Source organism: Electrona antarctica (assembly GCF_951216825.1).
Source record: "Electrona antarctica genome assembly, chromosome: 22".
Taxonomy (NCBI): Eukaryota; Metazoa; Chordata; class Actinopteri; order Myctophiformes; family Myctophidae; genus Electrona; species Electrona antarctica.
In genome coordinates this window covers 8592922-8616417 of record NC_136805.1, presented here as the reverse complement: position 1 = coordinate 8616417, position 23496 = coordinate 8592922, and the positions used below count along the sequence as shown (strand labels likewise).

The 23496-nt window shown below is 40.9% G+C and overlaps 3 protein-coding genes across 3 annotated transcripts; 1 reads left to right on the top strand and 2 right to left on the bottom strand.

Annotated features, from left to right (window-relative positions):
* Window positions 1-3318: 3318 nt before the first annotated feature.
* On the bottom strand, window positions 3319-8994 carry pts (6-pyruvoyltetrahydropterin synthase). Its single transcript, XM_079492648.1, has 6 exons — window positions 8870-8994; window positions 8015-8094; window positions 6765-6787; window positions 4117-4173; window positions 3959-4029; window positions 3319-3837 (listed from the first exon to the last, which is right to left on the bottom strand). The coding sequence occupies exons 1-6, from the start codon at window positions 8965-8967 to the stop codon at window positions 3720-3722; spliced, it is 447 nt and encodes a 148-aa protein (XP_079348774.1). The 5' UTR covers window positions 8968-8994; the 3' UTR covers window positions 3319-3719.
* Window positions 8995-11770: 2776 nt separating this feature from the next.
* On the top strand, window positions 11771-13994 carry rcvrnb (recoverin b; the record flags this gene model as incomplete). The annotated part of the gene is made up of 5 exons (XM_079492719.1): window positions 11771-11862; window positions 12046-12183; window positions 13376-13526; window positions 13645-13756; window positions 13876-13994. The coding sequence occupies 5 exons, from the start codon at window positions 11771-11773 to the stop codon at window positions 13992-13994; spliced, it is 612 nt and encodes a 203-aa protein (XP_079348845.1).
* A 1070-nt stretch (window positions 13995-15064) lies between these two features.
* glp2r (glucagon-like peptide 2 receptor) lies at window positions 15065-23090 on the bottom strand (the record flags this gene model as incomplete). The annotated part of the gene is made up of 10 exons (XM_079493587.1): window positions 22997-23090; window positions 22066-22172; window positions 19818-19974; window positions 18700-18859; window positions 18307-18367; window positions 18138-18204; window positions 16772-16860; window positions 16018-16156; window positions 15729-15770; window positions 15065-15439 (listed from the first exon to the last, which is right to left on the bottom strand). Exons 2-10 carry the CDS (start codon window positions 22164-22166, stop codon window positions 15065-15067), a joined length of 1191 nt encoding a protein of 396 aa, XP_079349713.1. The 5' UTR covers window positions 22167-22172; window positions 22997-23090.
* Between the last annotated feature and the right edge of the window lie 406 nt (window positions 23091-23496).

Here is a 23496-nt window from a genome sequence, read left to right as displayed (position 1 = left end):
AGACGGTTTACTTTACAGAACACCTGTGTACTCTGTGTGATCTCTGATGAAACAAGTGGTCCTTTCTGTTGCAAAATTACAAGTGTGTGTTGACGTACAAGTACTACTGGAAAAGGGTGGGTGAAGTCAAAGACATGCACAGAGCAATTTCGTGCTGATCTTTTCCCAACGGCCTTATCAATCAATTGCGTCTCCGCCTCAGTCGAGCACTTGTTCCCATGAGAGGTGGTCCGCGCTGAACCCTTTAGGGGTTCTCGTGTGCGGCTTTATCATTGGCAAGGTTTTACTTTGGCGCCCTGCCATGTCTCGATGAATCGCAGCTATTGTCAGCGGGCCAATACGCAAAGTAGGTGATAAAGCGCGTGCGTGCCATACATGGCCATTGAGACTCATGTCACTAAAGGCGGTGGTGACAACGAGAAACACACATAACACTGAGAAAACAACCCCACACCCTGCACCACTTTGTTCAGCCACAGGCACACGCAAACCACTAATCGTCAGGACAAATAACACTATTGTAGTAGTGTACGTTCTTGTTTGAAAGGCACACAATCTGCAATCAGGACAATTAGGGGAAGGTAATCCAACCTATTTGTCTGGCTTAGAACTACAGTACACAGCAGTGTTACTATACCTCTGACTGTGAAGGTTTTTTTTGTATTGCTCCAGGAGTAAAAAGAACAATAAAGCCAAGTTGATTCAGTAATATTAATTTCTTTCACTCGTAGGAAAATGCTTTTTGAAATCTTTTTTATGAAGTAGCAGCATAATAACTGTTTTTACCTGGTAAATGCTGTGATCTCACCACCTACCATTAGGATCTAATTATACTGTGCATTTACCCGCCACTGTGTGATGTTCTGCATTCAATCTGCTCTAGGATCAGCAAAGGCCAATTCATTAACCTGAGAGGAGAACAGTCATTCTGATCTTAGATCAGGGTTATTTTTGAGGGGCACATAAACAGTTTCTCCGTCTTGCTCCGGCATGTCCTTTGAATCTTTACAGGGTGTCTGTGCATGACACATGTTTAGGGAATTTGATTAATTAAAGGTTTGAGCCTGCATAACATTATGCCTCCTTCAAAACTGCCAGCTGATTCTTGACATAAAGATTACCACTCTGGTAAAAGGCCCCCTTATGTTGATGAATGCATTTCCTCAGCATTCATTCATATTGTGGTTAGGGATGTCCCGATACACTTTTTTCGCTTCCGATCCGATCCCGATACCTCAATTCCTGTGTTAGCCGATACCGATGCCGAATACCGATAGCAGTGTCGTGATCTCATGTTGTGTTATATAACTCGTGTTGTGTTTATAGCAGACTCCTCACTCAAATGTGCACTTGCAGTTTGGGCAACTCCAAAGAAAACTCCACATGTCCCAACATTTGATTTACCTGCCATAGTGTCGACCCCTTACCCTTGTGTCGGATCGGTGGTTAGACCGGTATTCACAGATACCGATATGACCCGATATGACAAATAAGGGCCGATCCGATACTTTTCCCGATAGAGTATCGGGACATCTCTAGTTGTGGTGTATAAGTTCACAAGAACTTTAGAGGGATCAGAACAACCCATCAACTATGTAGTGTATGTGAGAGAAACAAAGCAAAGTTTTTAGCACAAGGAAAGATATGCAAAGAAAAGTGCGCTCCTGAGCGCAGGTCCCAGTCAGGCCGGTTTGCCTACCCACTACTAAACGTTTTACTGTACGACCTACGGTTCAAGAGTTATAGGCCAAAACGAAGAAGCAGGCCGGTATAGTGATTTGAAAAAATGTCATTGGCCTAGTACTCGTCCAACAGTGCCAAAGTTACCCGCGGGCGCACGCATGCACAGTGCACGCACACACACACACACACACACATACACACTACATACACACTAACACACACACTACAATTTGTCAGTGCGGCATTTAGGGAGGCCAAAACTTCTTTCCTCTTTACAACAAGGATACACTTTGCAAGATTTACATGCTTGCCATTGCTTGCCCTGACCTCTACAATCGGGACGGTGATACATCTGTTCACATTGTTATTCTATGTCTAGAAGATGGAATACCCAGCTACTACTACAGCTTTCTAACAACTTTGCATAGCAATGAGAAATAACTCCATTAATCAAATAGGGCTGTTTCTGTTGTAACTAAGGTGTCTGGAATATGTAGTATAAGTATGTATATACTGGGTTATACAAGGAGCCAAGGAGAGTTACCCCTATTCAAAACCCTCAGGGAAAAGAGTAGCACAACCCATGCTGTATAACATCCAACAGAAGAAAGTTTAACTTGAATGGTGGTGGTAAATCATAGACAATTTCACAAACTCAACCTACAATACAGAAGTACCTAAAATCCGAGGCTATCCTGGAAAAGTCAACTCTCGCCCTCTAGTGGTTCAATGCTTCCCTGACTGCTGCTAGAGTAAAAAAAAAAAAAAACATATTCAGCAACACATTTTCTTTTTATTGTAGCAAACTATTAAAGACTTCACAGAGAAAGAAATTTGGTTGTGTTGCAACAAGTCGATGAAAAACATGTACAATCAATGTAGCGAGTCTGGCCGAGCCATGTGGCCCATAGGGCAGGAGCTCATCTACAGTTTCTGTAGTGCGAGGCAGCTTGATGTACAACTAAGTACACCCCCTGGACATGACGCTAGTATGTTGCAGGGACTTTCCCCAAATCCAACAGTATAACAATACTAATGATTTAAAAATACTACCAATAATAACTGTGTGCAACAAAATAAGCTGAATCCTAGCATCTAAATCGTCATGTGTTAATGAGTTTTCATGGCTCAACATAGACGTTGTGTGTCCCCCTGCTGAGGCCAGAGTTTATTGTACATACAGTATGGATTCCACTAGTACATGGAGCGCAAACAGTGAACTTGACACAACAGTATTTTAATACTTTGGCTCCTGAAACATTGATTGATTGATTGAAATATTTATTAACAGTTTGCAGAATTACAGTACATTTCAAGCACAAACTCAATACAAAGACTGTTAACTGTGAGTGGACGACCCAATTAAGCATTACACTTGTTTACAAGAGGGTCCACCATGTTCAATTCATCACATACATGTGTGTACATGTGATACACAGTTTAATACAATTTCAACATAATGGCACTTGAGGAATATTAAGCTGCATTTTGTGTGCGTGTGCGTGTGCGCGCGTGCGTGCATGCGCGCGTGTGCGCCTGGGATTCTAACCATGGAAAGCCAACATCTTAACCACTAGACTAATAATCCAGGGGAGATATTAGACTTTTTTTTTAATATATATAAATTTTTGGGGCTTTTTTTTTTTTTTTTTTTAACTTGTATTGATAGATACTGTATACAGTATCTTGACAGGAAACAAGGATAGAGACGGGGGGGAAAGACACACAGCAAAGTTTGTTGGGATCGGAACTCGATCCAGACGATCCAGCATGACACATTGTCATGCCTGGACCGCTAGGCCGGCCCAGGCCAAAGATATTAGACTTTAGGTCATCATCAGGTTGAAGCCGTGAGCCACTCTGCTATATATATATATAAATATGTAAAATGTTAAGGATTCGTCTTCGCTGTTGTGGTGGGACTAGGGAGGGATGGTTGGCTGGTGTTGATTGTTTGGTAGGGGATTTGCTTCGCACAATGCAGCATTAATATAAACATTACACATTTGGAGACATCCGTAGAAAAGGTCACAGGACTACTCTCCTCGATATACAACAATGTTTTTGTCTGTCTCGTGTATCTTAACTTCAAAGAGTAGTGGGAGGACCTTCACCATGTTGTCCCATATGTAAACAGCCACGTTCTCGGTTGTGCTGAAGATCGGAAAATAAAAGCAAGAAGTAAAAGGAATAAAATGATGAATATATCACACAGAAACTTCAATCTCTGGCAACTTCATTTACAGTACGTGCAAGAGTGTAGCTGGACACGTACCTGACAACATTTCCAAAATATGGAACATCCTTATCAAGGTTTTTATGATCGAGTGGAATCATGATGACGTCCTGCAGAGCAAATGCGAAAAATAATTAATGTATGGCGAGGCTAAATTCCAAGTAATATGTATAGTATTGTATATGAGTGAAGCTTACTTCAATGCACTGCTTCAGATCCGTTAGGTTCATCACCATTCCAGTGACACGATCAATCTAGTGATAGACACAAAGTGATGGACTGGGATAAAAAAAAATGGCCTTTGCATTTGCAACAGCCAACAGACCATCCCTATGTTCAGGCGGCGGTGGCTCAGGGGTAGAGTGGCTGGATGGTAACGGCAAGGTTGCCAGTTCGAACCCCAGAGTTAGTGTCGAAGTAACTCTGGTCCATAGCCTTCTACTGCTTCTACGATTCTGCCCTGCAGTATAAGGCTATGGGACGTTTTAAATCTCAAATCGAAATCAGACCAGCCTCTCCTCTTTAGTGGAAATCTCACGAACGTTTGACCTACTCACCAATACAAAGATGGGTTGTGTCAATAGAAAGCCTACTTTCCTTAGTGGACGCACTCTGAGCCCCCACCACACATATAAACGGTACTTTTTGGCCAAAAAGGGATTTTGTTTCCACCGGAAAAAAAATACTTTTAGTTACTCCAATGCGCCCTCTACCGATATTGCCCAGAGAACTGCCTCATAGAGAATATTTTTCCTCCGGTGAAAAAAAATCCCTTTCTGGCCAAAAAGTACTGTGTATACGTGTGGTGGGGGGCTCAGAGTGCGTCCACTAAGGAAAGTAGGCTTTCTAATGACACAACCCGCCTTTGTTTTGGTGAGTAGCAAAAACGTTCTTTTAAAATACGCTAAAGAGGAGAGGCTGGTCTGATTTCGATTTGAGATTTAAAACTGAAAGTCCCATAGCCTTATACTGCAGGGCAGAATCGTAGAAGCAGTAGAAGGCTATGGACCAGAGCTAGTGTCGAAGTGTCCATGAGCAAGACACTGAATAGTGTCGAAGTGTCTTTGAGCAAGACACTGAACCCCTAATTGCTCCTGATGTGCTGGTTGGTGCCTTGCATGGTTTCCACCGCCATCGGTGTACAGTATGAATGTGTGCGTGTGAATGGCTGAATGTAATGCACAATCTATGTAAAGCGCCTTGGATAAAGGCACTATATAAATGCTACCATTCATGTTCAAACCCAAGACCAAAGCTTGAGATAAAACCATTCAAACCTAGAATGCAGAAATTCACAACACAGAATACACACTCAAATGTGATGCTGACGATTCTGAGAGTGACGGCTGCTATGTCATGATACACTCCATTAAAGGCACATTCAGCAAATACATACTATAGGCTCTACATTAAGACACAGTACATAATAGCCTACACAATAATAATAATGATATCTCACAAATTAATGTGATGTCTGCCTTGTTTGTTCAATTATGCACTCCTGTACACGTTGTTGAAAACAATCACAGTCACAATTACTGAGAAGCAAAATAATTTCCAGAATGTTTCCATGATCAACATGTGTCAGCTAATGAGTATGAATTATCATATTTTACCCTGTATAACTGAGTTAGACTATCAAATTGACAATGTTGTTTGCACACATTGGATTGTCTGCTTGACTTACCATTACCAATAATATTATGCTTTCGCAGTGAGTTTTGTTTTTTTCCATGCTCGTTTAGCCTCTGATGTACAGAATGTGCTTCCATTCGTACATCCGTCCATGAATGGATTTGTCTATTTTATTGAAATAAGAAAATGCCAGGCACACTCCACAAAATAAAGAATGATTCTCGGCATGATAGCTGACCCATTCACATTGTGAGCCATGTTTGCAGCAAAATGCCCTCTTGACTGGTCAGCCAATTTATGTGGGTTAAGTTGAAAAACTATTCCAGTATGTTATGTTGGAATTGTGGGTGCCTGTTTTAGGCTGGATAAATAAAATAATGTACTGAATTAAAATCATCAAAGACTAAATGATAAGTAGTTTTATTATGTTTTTTTTATTTATCAATGAGTGGCACATACATAGTAGGGTGATGCATTATTCATCTGTTCTGGCATTTGCCCAATTTCCAGATGACCAATCTGTCACTGCAGACCAGTGTTGTTTTTGGCAGCTAATTTTGATTTTAGTTTTAGTCATAGTCTCTCGAATAGTTTTAATTTAGTTTTAGTCTCATTTTAGTCACCCGGAATGTTTTAGTGTTAGTCTAGTTTTAGTCGACTAAATGTCATAAGATTTTAGTCGACTAAATCTACAGTTGATTTAGTCGAACAAAATGTATTTGGGTGGGGAGTCGGGGACTCGTAATGACTGTTTTTTTCACTTGCTGAAAATAGCCGATCTACAAGCCCACAACGCGTCACGTTTTGCGACACGTTATTTTCTAATTACTAATTGTAAAATTACTCTCTTGTCTACTATTCCCTAGTCTAGTTTTTATTTGTTGACGAAATTGTCAGTATATTTAGTCTTAGTTTTAGTCATCATAGCTTAGTTTTTATTTAGTTTCCATTTAGTTTTCGTCAGTGGAAAAGGGTAGTCGACGAACATTTTTCGTCTTAGTTTTAGTCGACGAAATCAACACTGCTGCAGACACAGTATAAAAGGCTGAGGAAATATGCAGTAGCTTTAGCTTCTGGACGTTAGTGTGACAGTCTAATAAAGCCATGTGACTTCTGGCTTCTGACTGAACTGAATTATTCACATTGAAATTACTTGTTCTGGAACGTTGCGGTGAAGCACGTGAGAGCAGAGTGAATGAATGAAACTTACTTTCCCCCGGACTGTCACCTCCACTGTTGACAGAGAGCATAGGAGAGAGCATGGAATTAATAAGACAAAAAAAAAACATAATTTCTATTTCAGTCTCTCTTTTTCCAAGTGCATTTGAAGCATGCGTTGTAAACTGATTCTTACTATCTATGACACCATGCAGTCGATCGTCAAGTGAAGTGTTTTCGCCCCTGTGAGCGAATGAGTGACTGAGTGAGTGCCTGCCTGACTGGACTGATCTGCATAAAAAAAGTAATGACTCATATCTGTTTGACGTGTTCGTACAATATACCGTTTGTCTGTAATTGGCTTCATATCATAACATAGCCTATGAATGCAACATCAAATCAACCCTAAGTGCCAATGACATTTAAGGGGCTTCTATATAGAACCAGCACACCATTCAAAGTAGCAGGGCGCCCCCGGCCCGTCCATTGAGTTCAATGTAGAAGTGGCGCCCTGTTCTAGACTATTCTTTTCCTCAAGCTCAATAGAATGCACCTCCAAAAAAAAGCCTTCACTTCTGTGCCTAGGCTGCCTGTGCCTGCTAACCTGCCACCATCTGGTGGTCAGGTTAGCTGCCTGCCACATTTCCAAAAAGATGCACCTTATGTGAAGGAACCATGTAATAATGGACTTATAGAGCGTCGCAGTCCCGCCCCTTACCATGGACCAGGAAATGATTCTCCGTTCATTTTCCTCATAGACATTTCAGAAAGTATTTATTTAAAGACGTTTACGCCGCGGACAAAGCCAACTCGAGTCGTGACAAATCATGACAACAAACACAATTTTTGGGGCCGAAAAAATAATTAGAAAGAAGAAAAAAACGGCAGGTTACAACACTTTTTTTGTTGTTTTTCTTCTTTGTAATTATTTGTTTGGTCCAAAATATTGTTTGTGTTGTCATGAGTTGTCACGACTCGAGTTGGCTATGTCCGTGGCGTAACCGTCTTTAAATAAATACTTTATGAAATGTCTATGGGAAAAATGCATTGGGTTTAATTTCCTGGTCCATGGTAGGGGCGGGACTGCAACGCTCTATTGTCATACGGTATGTGGGTTGTTTGCAATTCAAATAAGCAAATTGAAACTAAACTAAGACATTTTATTTAGCCCACAGCTTCCTTTGTTCCTGATGTCTGCAATCCAGTATTTACACAACACAGGTAGGCCTAGGCAACCCAGCCTGGCGGAGATAAAAGCACCCCTTTTCTAGTGATGGATAAGGATTACTGTAATTAACAAACCTTTGTAGTTGTGTCCATGGCCATTGGGATTGTTGCATTTTCCGAAGATGATTTTGTTGTCCTCATCACTCAGGTTTGTGCTACGGAAGAAACACATAACTTGTTGATTGATTGATTGATTGATTACTTTAGCACAGGAAAGTACAGTTCCATACAAGGTCTGCTAGGAGGATTTAAACCCAATAAAGCATATGGCTTGATTCCACTGGGATCCTTTACTCAATTCGTGAAAACATTTAATGGCGGTTAGAAGTAAAAAAGAAAAAATATGTACAGTAAACAGTTGGGGGGTGGGGGGGTGTAGGTGAATGAATTGTTGCCACCTAAAACTAAAGGGATTGACTGACTATAGGCTAGCTGCTGGCTCTGGCTGCAATAATAATCACGTTTTAGGTGTTCATGAAGACAACATATAAAATGTATGCATCCATTCTTTATGGTCAATAGGCCTTCTTTTTTCAAATTTACAAGAATCAAGAATGAACAAGAAACCATAGTGCCAAGTGGAAACAATTACCAGGAGTACCACCGTGCAGCGCTCCCTCCCAGCCTCTTAAGATAACTACAACTCCCATGGGCCTCTGCGGCCGATTCGTTCACGGACGTCATATTTTGCTCAGTATTTACCATAGAGTTGTAATATACACAAAAGGAAAGACACGCTCTGACTGGCAACAAACCAACATACATAAAACCACCTTTAAAGCCATTCCCGTTTCCATTAGGCTAAACAACCCCGCGTGCAGCATCCATCTATCTATCCAGCTTCATCACGTTAAATAAAAGCACAGACTAGGATGCGCGGCACTCTCCAACCCTGTAGTTTCATTGAAGACGGTAGTAGGCTGTAACAACCTGTGCAGTCGGTGACAAGCGCTGAAACTCTGAACTCGGGTAATGTATCCAATGCGCTCCGCGACATGTGTGCCAGTGCTGCTGCTGGGACCGGCCATGAGGACACGTGTTGGGATCTGTAAAGGAACAACAAGGCGACGAACAGAGAACGAAGGGAACTGAGGGAAGGATAATCTTCTGTTCCGCTGCTAAACAGACCCTTCCCCGTTCTGTAGGCCTACGCTACAACAAGTCATGCCATTGGTCCACATCTGGGCGTAAATAAAGCACACAATTTCCACGTGCCACTGCTGCATAGATTTCTTTTCTCTTTAATAAAGCTGGCAGTGTAGTCAGAGCCTGTCCTACTTTAGGCTGTAGTGTAGACCCTTTACATGGGTATTACACCATTACAAAAAACATTAATAAATAGGCCTAACACTTTTTTTTTCTTTTTTACTTTGAGTCAATCACATGTACAATTCGTTGTTACAAATACATTTTATTTTCACATTTTGTTTCTCACATGTTTCATGTCACTGTTGTTAGCTGACTTTGACCCTTTTTTTCTCCAAACATTGGGCAAGTGCTATTTATGAATAGTTTTAATATGCTTTATATAACAACAAAATATATCCAGCTGTCTATCAGCTGTTTAATCATTAATTAATTAGATGTATATTAAACCGAATATCAACTGCAACCATGCACCCAATCCTCTTCAATGCCAGTTGAGAAGGTGATCCAAAATCTAAAATAATACTACAATAACCAATAAAACAGTGAAACAAGTACGTGATGTCATGTTTTGTGTTAAATTGACCTTCCAAACAGTTCATCTCCAATCTACCTGTTTCCAGTCAATGTATAGCTTTAGCATTATTTCATATGCATGGTAAAGAACATAATATAATAGCAGCCTCAACGTTAAATGTTAACTCAAAACAAAATATTTATTCTCAGACAGAGCGGTCAAAAAATAAATATCATCCAATTTGGCTGTCATGCAATTAACAGCCTAACAGGAGCCCCCTATTGGCAGTGAAGTAGGAGCGTTTTATTGGATACTGTCACAAATTGCCTATATTGGTACATCAGGGTGATGCAATATTTCAGAAAGCTTGGGGTGCTCAGGCACATTGCTTGCCACCTGGACATTGGCATCAACTTTGAAAATCCATTTTAGCTTTTATTTGATGCTGTATGGTATGTGGTAATGTCTGTTCATACTAAGACTACCTCCAAGCTACAATAACAAGTTATTGTTAATGGAACTATTGTACAATATTGCTGAAATGTAGTAATATTGTATAGATTTGTCATGATAGATTTGTTTCGCTTAAAGGACCACTTCACCACTTTTCAACATCTCTTCATATAATTGGTCCTCACTAATGTTCATGATAAAACACCACCATTTTTTTCCTACTCAGTCTGTGTCTCATAGGAGGGCTTTGGGCAGTTCGGACACCCGTCCACCAGTGACAATCATTAGGCAGATTTTTTTTAAACAAGATTTGTTTTAAAATATATTTAGATTTTTATTATCGTGAGAACGATGGCTTCAACTTTTGCATTGCAACTTTTCAGGAAAAGAAAGCCTGCCGTTTCTATTAGCTTGGATTCACCATCGATGATGTCACTGGTGGACGGGTTTCTGAACTGCCCACAGCCTTCCTATGAGACACAGACTGAGTAGAAAAAAATTGTGGTATTTTATCATGAACATTAGTTAGGACCAATTATAGGAAGATAAGTTGAAAAGTGGTGAAGTGGTCCTTTAACAATACTGACATACAGTAGACAGTGTGGCTCCTGGCATGTGTGCAAGGCCCTCGGGTCAGGGACCTCTTGAGCCTTGGGCTTCTGAACATATCTCTCCAGATCAGACTGAGGGCTGACTGGTAGATTGATGAATCCCAGGGATGGTCGCTCTCTCTCTCTCTCTCTCTCTCTCTCTCTCTCTCTCTCTCTCTCTCTCTCTCTCTCTCTCTCTCTCTCTCAAGTGATAACGAAGGGAGTGTATGAGATCTCACATGCGATCTGGAAGCAGATGTTAAACAGTTAAAAAAACCCCGAAGGTTATATAATAACCATGGTTATTTAACCATAACATCTGCGACAGATGGAAGGTGGCGTTTCTCGCATGCTTTTGCAGAAGAAAAGGGTTACCTGGGCCCTTTTTGAAACTAGCTCCTCGCCACTTGCCCTACACACTTCCACTTGGTTTGAGCATAGATATATAAATAATAGAGATGGCACTGGGATTCCCATCCCATCCAATGTCATGCTTTTATCACAAACTGAACGATTCATTTATATAGTGGAGCTAAGCTGCTGTACTAACACTCCACAGACACAATTCTCCTCCGACTTACAACTAGCCAATTGCTCTAATTATGCAACAGACCGTACCAATTTAATCAGAGGGATTCAGATAAGATTGTGAAGCACCCTGCTGTAGTTGTTAAGCCTTGCATTACTGCAATTACAATTACTCAATAACTTCTGAATCTAGAAACATGGTAGGCTATGTTATTAGGGTGTACATGGATGGTGGATATAAATCTAAAAAGTTGTAGCCTACTGTTCATACAGTATTGCTTGTGTGTGCATGTGCTTGAAATGTATAGCTTACATGTGTTTGTGTGCTTAACCAGGCCTCTCAGAAGCCAATCTAGTATGTGTGTTTAATTCAATCCTCCCTCTAATCCCAGAACGAGGTCTTTGTAATCTACTGTAGGTTTAAATACAGTCCAACTACCACTGTGAAAACTCATTATCAATAAAGGAACGGGTACAGAACAGCTACAAGACCGTGTTGTGTTGCATTATTCGTGAAGAGAAACAGTTTGGAGAAAAGATAGATACTGTAATAGAAAAGGGGGTGAACTGAAGACGTGAAAGCAAGGAAAGAGGACGATGGGCAACAGTCGAAGCGGAGCTCTGTCGAAGGACCTGTTGGAAGATCTCAAGCTCAACACTAAGTACAATGAGAAGCAGCTTTCTACATGGTAAATGCCAACAACAACAACCACTGGGAAAGCCATGCTATGACCAGAAGACTCGATTATCAAGTGACATGTGATTGACTGTCTGTGTGAAATTGTTATGTATATCCACGGCAATATGTCATGGGCAAAACTTTGAGAGTGTTTGAAATATCTGACTGTCACTTCCTCCATACTGTATCATAGGTATCAGACATTTCTGAAGGAGTGTCCCAGTGGACGAATCAGCAGGCAGCAGTTCGAAGCTATCTACGCCAGCTTCTTCCCCGATGCTGACCCCAAGTCCTATGCTTGCCATGTCTTCAGGAGCTTTGACACAGATAGGTATACCTATACCAGGGGTGGGCAACTTTGATGATGGAGAGGGCCACTATATTTCCACACTAACTCCAGATTGCCACATTGCATATTACTGTCGTAGCAAAAATAGCCGATCTACAAGCTCAAAAGCTTGTAGATCAGCTATTTTTGCTATATTTGAATTAAAAACCGGAATATTTCTTTGCTATTTTTGAATTGGAATCCTGAAAAGTAACCTTTTTATTGAATTTCAAATGCATTTAGTTATAGTTATGTTAACTTTATGAACTGTTGACATTGGACACAAAAAGACAATAACATTTTAATACTAGTCATTAAGTACTAGTCATTTAATACTAGTCTTGAAGTAATTAAAGCGGGTTTGGAATTGCCACAGCTGAAATCAATACCATTTCAATCATTACTGATAGTACTACTAGTCTACTACTATCAGTTTGCTGGTATTAACATGCGGGCCGCATTAAGTGAAGGCCGCATGTGGGCCCTGGGCCGCCAGCTTTGCTTACCCCTGACCTATACTGTAACCGATTGTTAACAGCCCCCAAGGGAGGGGTATTGTTTTCATCAGATTAGTCTCTTCTGTTATTTAAAGGAGCATATTGTCCGCACCGTGTACAGGGATTTTGAGATATCATGATAAAGATCTAGAATGGAATGAATGACACTGCCTACCTTTCAGGAAAAGGTGCATGGAACAGTGGTCCCTAAACGACCTGATTCAATTTTGGGGTTCAAATTCAATGGTTCCACAAAAGCATTAAATCACATTTATATTCAGGCTACCACTACAACATGAAACGGCTGAAGTTAAAGATAAACATGTTTACTATAATTGACAAATAATAAGTCACATATGGTCTTTCATTTGGCAACATGCCTTTTGTCCTTGATCGAACGTGCAAATGGTCAAATACAAGGTCAGATTTTGTTTCAAAATGGATCAATACCCAAATCAAAAACACATCTCTCTGCCAGGAGGGTTTGTTGTTGTGTCTGGCACCACTTGTTTTTCAGTACCGTTTCAGTATTTAAGTGTTCTCTAGAACTCCTGTTTTCATTTTTGTACAAAATACTGTACCCATATTATTTACATGTACACGTTTTAAATGTGAGGCTATAATTATGTTTGAGAACCCCATTGCTACATGATGTATTTATTGTACATTGACTTGACCTCCTGTCTGAATTGAAACAGTGATGGCACACTGGACTTTAAAGAATACATCGTGGCACTGCACCTGACCTCCTCAGGGAAGACCATTGAGAAGCTGGAGTGGGCCTTTAACCTGTACGATGTGGACCGCAACGGAACCATCACCAAGAACGAGATCCAGGAAATAGTCAAGGTGAGGGGCGGAGGAGCTATAGAAATGTGGAGAAACAGAAACTTCTGTAAGGCAGAAACACATGAATACGGTACTTTATACTCGATCTGATATTAACCCATGTCTGTGTTTCTTTTAGTCCATATTCTACATGATCTCCAAAGAGGATCAGAAGAACCTTCCTCAAGATGAGAACACACCAGAGAAGAGGGCCGACAAAATCTGGGACTTCTTTGGCAAGAAAGAGCAAGGTAGTTACTTTAGATGCAGATAGATATGTTTGTAAATCTCTTCTTTACCTCAGGGAGGGATTTTGTAGGTTAGTTCTGTGGTTTGCGGTTATCTTATCTATTGCATAATGTCTTCACAGACAAGATCACAGAGGGGGAGTTTATCCAGGGAGTGATGGACAACAAGAACATCCTTCGACTCATCCAGTTTGACGAGCCGCAGAAAGTCCAGGAAAGGCTCAAGGAGAAAAAGCAATGATTCATTTACCCAGAACATTTTATTTATATTATTAATGTTATAGTACAGTAGCTTTGGTTGATTTCTTATTTTTGGTGGTAACCTGGTGTCCATATTTTGGGCATCTTATTTTAGGTGGGGGGAAAATATATTTCAGAAAATGTTTAAAAACTTTCACACAATTGTTAAAAGTTTCCCCCCAAAGAATAGCTGATCTAGAAGCTCACAATGGCTTGCATTGCGATGCGTTGTGAGCTTGTAGAACGGCTGTTTTAGCTATTCATAGTACGACTACGAATAGGAAGCCGGCGCGTTGAATGAGAACAACATGGTCATATAAGGCAGTGGATTCAACTGTAACTGACTTAAATTGAAATGATTCAACAGATTCATATGCTTCATAACAAATGGTAATGTACAAGCCAGCAAAATCTGCAATACATATACAGTAGCATTCACATTCTACTGTTGACTATATTCATCATTCACATTTTAGACAACAAATACACTGTATTTATATTAATTATTTATACTTCAATCTATATGTTATACCACATAGATCTTCATAGTTTGTACACTTAATCTATACTTTTACATCCTTTGTGTTGCTATAGCGTACTACTGTGAGGTGTACTGTACATTTCAATACACATGAAGTGAATACACCAACAGCAATGAATAATTTCAAATGAAACATTAGAACAGCGCTGTCCTTTGGTTTGCAATTCTTCTCTGCATTACTAAGCATTACTGCATTACTTCAATGTGTAGGTTTTAGTCAATAAGAGTTTTTGAAAAACGGAAGGCGGACTAGACAAATCCTCCTGAGTGTTCATTTAATCCGGTATTGAATTAAATCTGCAATCCCTAAGATTGATGTCCTACCCAAATCCTCTGTACCAAGACGGAAAGCCTGTTTGGGCAGGAGAGACTTTTAGAGGCGCAGCCGCAGGTAGAGCGCCTCCAACCACCAGTTTGTTTTGGCTTATACTGTATGTACCATACTTGTACCATCCAGACTGGTCCAAAGAACATTTTATTCATGAAAGATAGTAGTGGATTGACAGCATTAAGACTCCATTCTGAGAGCGTCAGAATTCGCTCTCCTCAAGGATCTCTTCCAAGGTCTCTCCCATCGTAATCTCTCCATCGCTGCTGGACAGGCTCTTCCTGGTGAGGAACTCGAGTCCCGTTGGGTTGCCGCGACCCCCCGCTCTCTGACCTTTGCACTCTCCGACTCCGAGCCAGGTCGGTCCCCCGTGCACGGCCACCTGGAGCAGGTGCGGGTGTGTCGGCGAAGGCCCGCCCTCGTCGTAGGACTCGCTCTGCTGCGAGCCGTGCGGCCGCCGGCCGCGGGTACACTTCCACAGGTGCTTGATGGGCGTGCCCCGGAAGCAGCTCCAGCTGACCTGGAAGTGGTTGGTGAACAGGAAGAGCTGCCAGCGCTTCTTCAGCTCCGCTTGCACCTAAAATATATACATGGAGGGTCCAATAATAAGTCACAATTTATATAGGGCAGTATTATGTGTGTCTTAAGTACCAGGTCTTATGACTTAACTTAAGACCTGGAGCAGTGGTCAATGCTGTTTGGCCACTCAGAATAGCCAAACAGCATTGACCACGCCTCCAGGTCTTAAGTTAAGTCATAAGACCTGGTACTTAAGACACGCATAATACTGCCCTTTAGTTTTACGGTTCAAGAAACATTGATGGCTATCATACAGTCGTATATAATAACAAAAGAGATTCAGACACCTCTCCATTGGAAAAACAGTACAACACAGCAACCAGGAAACCCTGTAAAAAAAAAAAAACAATGCGGCGAAGGTTAATGGCATATTCAAATTATCATTGTATCTTATCTGTGCCACACGTTGCACAGTACAATGTATACGTGTTCATGTATCCATTTGTAATGCCGAGAGGGTACAATTGTAACCCAGTGAGTGAACGCTTACGGGTTGGTCCATTGATTGGGTTACATTTGTACCCTCTTAAAGGGTGGGCAGGGTTAGGAATCAGTTTATAGGTAAACACTCTTAACCTGGAAGGAACTGAGCGTGAGGTTAATGAAGTTCCTGGCATAGCGGCCGCTGCCCTCCAGACATTCATCGACCAGCACGGTGAAGACCACCTCATGGACCCCCAGCAGAGGAATCAGCACCAGCGTGGCTCTGGCCAGGCTAACGGGGTTACAGGCATTAAGCAGTGTTTGGAAAAAAGTACTCACATATTTTACTTAAGCAAAAGTATCAATACTGCAATGTAGAAATACTCTGTTACAACTAAGTGATAGTCCGGAATTCAAAATGTACAAAAGTATTGGCATCAAAATGTATTTAAAGTACTAAAAGTAAAAGTACTCATTATGCAGAATGTCCCATATTTCAAGTTTTGGAAATAGCAGATCTTCAGGCTCACAATGCGTCGCATCGCGACACATTGTGAGCTTGTACATCGGCTATTTTCAAATGGCCAAAATGTATATAGGGCTAAAGTGGTTACTGTATGTTTTGCAATAATAATCAAAATCTATACAAAGTAACTAGTAGTAACTAAAGTTTTAAAATAATTGGAGTGGAGTCCGAGTACAATAGTAAAAGTACTGGAAATTGGAAATACTCAAATAAAGTACTTAAAAACATAAAAATTGTACATTACTTAAGCAATGCATGCGTGCGTTACAACAGTTAATCGTAACCACTTAAACCCTCCAACAGCCCTCAAGGTCAAAGGTCAAGGTCAAAGGTCATTCGAAGTTGGAATCACTTGAAACCTCAAAGTAGAATTGTACACACCTGTATCTGTAGTCTGTGAATTTGACCTGATCTGCTTTCAGCTTGGAGAGCAGCAGCATCAGAATCTTTATGAATATACAGAAAATAACCTGCAACACAAAATCAAAGACTCTGTAGTGAAAACACAGCTTATGACTGCTAAGAAAAATGTGTATGAACTAATAAAGAGTATAATACATATTTGTGTGTCTATTTACTGTAATATTTCACATCTCTTTTTTTCACTATTGTGAGCCTACTACTTGTATGACAAAGTATAGACAGTAGTATATGGCTTAAGGACAGGAATCAGTAATTGGCCATGTTGTTTGCAGCTCACATGATCTCACGAGAAGCCATCAAAGGCATCCATTAGTAAGCATGAGATTGCAGCATGTACTGTAACCGACAGTCAGATGAGTGCAGTTCATGTGAGCTGCTCATGTGTACATCATAGTCTCATCTAACCGACAGTCAGATGAGTGCAGTTCATGTGAGCTACCCATGTGTACATCATAGTCCTACTCATGTGTACATCATAGTCCTACTCATGTGTACATCATAGTCCTACTCATGTGTACATCATAGTCCTACTCATGTGTACATCATAGTCCGGCAGCCCACAGGCTTCTTTTGCTTAACCCATTTTGACCTGAGATCAGATTCTAAAAATGTCTTCTACATCCTGACAGTTTTCTGAAAAAGCTATGTTTCTATGTCAGTGGTTCTTCGGTTTTTCAAAAATTTAGCTATTTTTCAATAGCTAAAGCATAACATAATACTAACACCAAAAGGGGTTCCCGCCCAAAATGGGTTCAAGTGGGAAATTTGGTATATAGTATTTTTTATTGGCCTAAAATATTGTCTATATACATACATTCATGAATCCACTTGCTGACCGGCTGTTAGTATCAGGCAATCTTTTTTTATAGGGGTTTCTTGTGACCCTACAATTAACATCCCATAATGGAAGGCAAAAATGTCAAATTTTCCTTTTGCTTTAAGTAGCATGTGACATGTCAAACTAGGCGGTTTTTCATGATTCTGAATCCATTCCAAGCATTAGTTTTGCACAAAATACACTCCTTGGGCTAAAAGCAGCCATAGCCATTAGCCACTTGCCCAAATGTTCCCAAAATGTGCTGACCTCATCACATTAATGTCATGATGGTTGGGTCACAAGAAACCCCTATAAAAGAAATTGCCCAATACTTTCAGCCGGTCAGCAAGTGGATTCATGAATGTATGTACCGTATATAGACAATACTTTAGGCCAATAAAAAAGATTATATACCAAATTTCCCACCCGTCCACCTCGACTGCCGGACTATCAGGAAGGATGGAAATAACAATAATGCAGTGTGGAGTTTTGGTCTGAAATACTTACAAGTACCGCTAAATTAGTCGGGCCCCTTATTATCCACCAGACCCATTTATTCAGAATGTCCCAGCACCTTACAATTGGAATGGATAATAATCATTAATCAAATGAGAAATTCAACGTGATTCACGCAATGAAGAATGTCATCATGTGGGAGGTAATCGCAGAAACTCACCCTTTGTTTTCATATACAATTTTTACCACTGTCCATGGTGTCATAAACAACAAGGGTGTTCCTGAAAGTATGTGCGCACACACACACACACACACACACACACACACACACACACACACACACACACACACACACACACACACACACACACACACACACACACACACACACACACAGTCAAATCCATAGCATTTAACTTTATGAAGTGTGTGAAAGTGTAGTTACCCGTACAAGTCACGCACACACACACGCACGCGCACACACACACACACACACACACACACACACACACACACACACACACACACACACACACACACACACACACACACACACACACACACACACACACACACACACACACACACACACACACACACACAGGTCTCTTACCCCATCCTAGGACTATATATCTCTTCAGCAGGCATCTCTTGGTGTGAAAGGCTGTGAAGAGGAGAGTGTGGAGGAAAATGGCCTCCACCAGCAACCAGAAGTAATTACAGGCCACAAAGTACTCCATGGACACCCTGAAGATCTTGCACAACAGTGCTATCTGTTTGGGGACACATTTGGAATGCTGAAAATATTATAGTGTACAGTATATGGTGTGGTGACTCAACTGAAATGGATTGACAGACACTGAAATGGTGCAACACTACTAGGTACTGTAGGGTAGGGTAAGTGATTTCCTTTGGTTAAAATAAGTGTTAAAAAGCTCTATATTGTGACGTAGTACGTATTGCTAGAGTGTTCGTTCAGTAACAGGAGTCTCCATGTCTCTCCAGCTTTTGGTGGAGAGACATGGTGGAATTATAAGTGATGACACAAAGAAATTAAAGAGATGGAGAGACAGGGAGACCCATGTTACTGAACAAACACTATTGCAATGATTACTATCAGAATATAGTGATTTGACCTTTTAACAAAATACCTTTAGTTTGAACCAAAAAATATCCCTTACCTTACCTTTAACTGGTCGAATTCTATAAAGGAAATTAATCATATTGATTGAGATGATGTTCTCCTCTTCTATTAAAACGAGTTAAAGGAGAATTCCATGCTAGAAGGCTTTCTTACCTTTATTTGTAGTTGTTAAGTCCCCAAAAAAGAGGTCCAGGTGTTATTTTGTGCAAAAGTGCATTATTGGCTATTTCCCCTAATATAAGCCCTCAATGGGGGTTAGGTTTTTGTGCTAATTCGCTTATTTCCATCGAAAAAAGTAGTAAAGTGTGCCACTCGGGATACTATTTACATTATGAAGAGAGGATATATACAAAAAATATAGATTTTTGAGCGATGGAAATAAGCGAATTAGCATAACACCCCATAGCCCCATTCAATTCAATACAATTCAATGCAATCCATTCAGGGCTTATGGTAGAGGAAATAGCCAATAATGCGCTTTTGCACAAAATAACACCTTGACCTCTTGGGGACGTAACAACTACAAATAAAGGTAATAAAGCCTTCTATCATGGAATTCTCCTTTAAGTTATAAGTTATGATTATACCCCAGAGTTGGAGTAGGAATTCCACCCGGGGTCATCTTTGAACTTCCTGGCGTACATGACGTGCGTTATGATTTCCTTTGCGATGACCGCCGTGGCTCTCAGCATGAAGGACACAAACAGATTCATGTGGATGTAGTTCCTGGTACAGTGGAGCTTTCTGGGAAGCAGAGGGAGAGACAGATCGACAGATGATAAACGATAAACAGGAAGCTTATTGATCCGTGGCGTGAACCCATAGTTACGACTGGCAGTGGTGGAAAAAGTACTCACACATTTTACTTAAGTAAAAGTATCAATACTGCAATGTAGTAATGTCTGTTACAAGTATGGGGCGACTCAGGGGCGACTCACACAGTCGCAACAGATTGATGTATGCTTGTTGTATGAGATGTATAGCTGATGCAAGCTCGCAATGCATTTCCAATGGGAGTCACATAGTCACACATACAACACAACATTTGTGTTGTATGAGGGGGAGGGGGGCAGTCGAAACACAGCCGAAAGCCATGCAACAGCTTGTAGTCCAAAATGTTGTATCAAACTGTGGCAGTTCAACCTGCCACTGGGATTGACTGGTTAACATGTTGTATTGTTGTATGTATTATTTATGATTGCAGAGTGATATGTTATTTTGACTAGATATATATATTGTGTGATGCTTGATCAAAGTAGTTAATTGACTGTTTACTCCATTGAAGGGAGAAACTACTAGCTGTGGGGTGTGGGGAACATGCCAACAGTGGGAGGGTTTTGTTTAGAGAACTCTTGACTTTGATTATATTATGGGAATCATTTATAGTGTAGTATGAGACACTTTAAAATGTGTTATGCTTATGAATGATTTGTGATGTCTCTGGACATTGATGCACTGGTTCGATTGTGGAATCAATCCGGGGTTGGTTTGGTCTAAATGGGAGGGGCCTAGCCTTTATAAGGAGCACCTGCCACTGCCCAGCGATCAACGTAGGATTGTAGGGAGCAGAGCAGACCTTGAAAGAGCCAACCTGGCCAGTGGGCTGTAAATACCTATTTTGTGTTTGGTTTCTTTGAATGATCATTTAATGTGACTCTGCAAAGGTGAATTAAAAACTGTTTTGATTTTGCTGAAGGATTTGCCATGAGTGCCTTTTTTGGAGTATTTTGAGAGCTGGTTCAGTGCCAATTTTGGCCTACACTACCTTCACTCAGACCAGAGTGTGACACAAACCATGTGACTTCCATTGGAAATGCGGCCATGACACTTACATCTTGCTTACATCTAGCATGCATCAATGTTGTATGCTAGATCGAAAGGTGTGAGTCGCCCCTAAAAGTCCAGAATAAAAAATATACTTGAGTAAAAGTACAAAAGTGAAGAAGCTGAAGTGGCTTCTGTATGTTTTGTAATAATAATCTAAATCTACAAAGTAATTATAACTAAGTTTTCAAATAAATGTAGTGGAGTTAAAAGTACAATATTTGCCTCTGAGATGTAGTGGAGTAGACGTAAAAATATTGGAAATTGGAAATAGTAACATTGTACTTAAGTACCGTACTTAAGTAAATGTACTTATTACTTTCCACCACTGTCAAAACGATAAACAGGAAGCGATTGATCGTGAACGCTGCTACAACGGACATGGCAGGAGAATGGATCGCTGAGGGCATACATCTTGGCTCACAGGAATGAAAAATGATCACATTACATGGATCTGCACAGAAACAAACGCTTCTGGGTTATTTATACTGATCGACTGCCAAGCCCTATAGTCTCCTCATTATGCATGTGTAGTGGTAGCCTCGGTGACACTGAGAACCCATGCGTGCATATCATCAGTCAAACACAGAGATAATGCTGGTAAATCTGTGTCCTCTGCTTTATTGATTGTATATGTCAAAATGACTGATAGAGGGGACGTGATGGCACAAAGAGAGCACAAACAAACCAAATTAAATAGCTTCCATTAAACAATAACCAAATTCCCAGCTGACTGGAGTTGGCTCAATGCTATTTGGTGTTTGTTTTCAGAAGCCTCTCTCAAAACATTGCAAGGAATTGTCTTTAACTACTTTAAGCCAGGCATCGCTATTGGTGGCATGTCATTGGAGGCGAAAATGGTCAAATATCTTGAGAAATTTGCTGTGGCGCCGATATATATAAGCCCCGGGTTCGATGCCCGGCAAGATAAAGCCACCACAGTGACAGACAGCCAATGTTGTGTCGTGTTTTCAGTGACCACACACCTTTTCCTTCCGTAAGGTCACTGACCTGAGCATGGCCATCAGGAGAGTAGCCAACGTGAGGGAGGAGAGAGACAGCGAGTAGCCAATGATTGAGATGACCCTGAGGGCGGTCTGGCGGAGCATCATGTCCTCCTGACCCGCGCACGCACGCACGCACGCACATACACACACACACACACACACACACACACACACACACACACACACACACACACACACACACACACACACACACACACACACACACACACACACACACACACACACACACACAGATATACTGTAGTAACAGACAGTTCCAAAGATTTTCCATGCCTTGAAGAAGAAGTGACAGTAAAATCTTCAGAGACAATTTGTGTTGCTCAATAGTTATACTAACAAAATCACTACTATTGAGATGGCCATGGTGCTGAAAAATATACTATATATAATAAAGAAGAATGTGGTTCTGCAAACGGGGATCAAAGTTTCTTTGATATAAAATGCCAAGCTGACGGTCAGACGGCATTTTTTATTCAACAATCTTGCATCAATCCAAGTGTGCACGTACCTCATTCTCTCAGAGTTCCAATTTGGGCGGGAACCCCTTTTGGTGTTATACTTTAGCTATTGAAACATAGCAGATCTACAAGCTCATAGCGCGGTGCCGCGCTATGAACTTGTAGGTCTGCTATTTTTGAAAAATCGTGAAAATGTGCCTCAAATCTGAATATATATTATTACAGAGTGAACATTTTAACTCAAATCTTTGCTTGTGGGGAGGTCCCTGGAACAACATATTTTCAGATGATGGGCGGAGGCATATTACATATAATTTTTGGGGTCCTTGACATGAAATATTGAGCACCACTGATAGAAACATAAGGTTTTTCAGAAAACTGTCAGGATTTCAGAAGACATTTTTTAAATATCGACGTCAACACACAAGACTCTACTGGTTTCCAGTTCCTCCTCACCTTATCTCTAAAGAAATGGTGCACATCCTTCTCGTTACATTCTGAGTTCTCCCTCCAGGGCTCAGAGGAGTTCTCCTTCCTTCGCCATCTACCATCAAAGAGACATTCACGGTACGCACTCCTCGAGTCGTCTGCACCAGTGGCGTATCCAGGAATTACGTTTTGGGCAGACAAGATGTGTTAATTGTCGTCTCCCCGCACACAATTGTAGCACTAAAGGGTTTCAAAGAGATATACCTGCCAGACGAGTAGTATACAAAGGCTGAAAGGCATGCATTTACATTCCAATGGGTGATTGAGGGTCGCGCTCTACCGCAACGGCCAATCAGCTGTCCATTAATAGTTCTCAGGACTTGTTTTTGTCCTCTTTTTTTCTCATTGTATGGATTTTGGCCAGGCCAGAAATGGATTTGGACAGGCGGACGCCTGCCCTCGCCTTATTGTAGATACGCCTCTGGTCTGCACACAATGCACATGGTGGACAAAACAACGTCAAATGT

Excerpts from the sequence above, each read along its gene's own strand:
- pts (XM_079492648.1), bottom strand. The coding sequence starts at position 8,967 with ATGGCCGGTCCCAGCAGCAGCACTGGCACACATGTCGCGGAGCGCATT. Across the intron at positions 6,788-8,014 it reads CCATGGACACAACTACAAAG|TGGAGGTGACAGTCCGGGGG; the intron begins GTTTGTTAATTA and ends CTCTGTCAACAG. Across the intron at positions 4,174-6,764 it reads AGGTGACAGTCCGGGGGAAA|ATTGATCGTGTCACTGGAAT; the intron begins GTAAGTTTCATT and ends GTCTATCACTAG.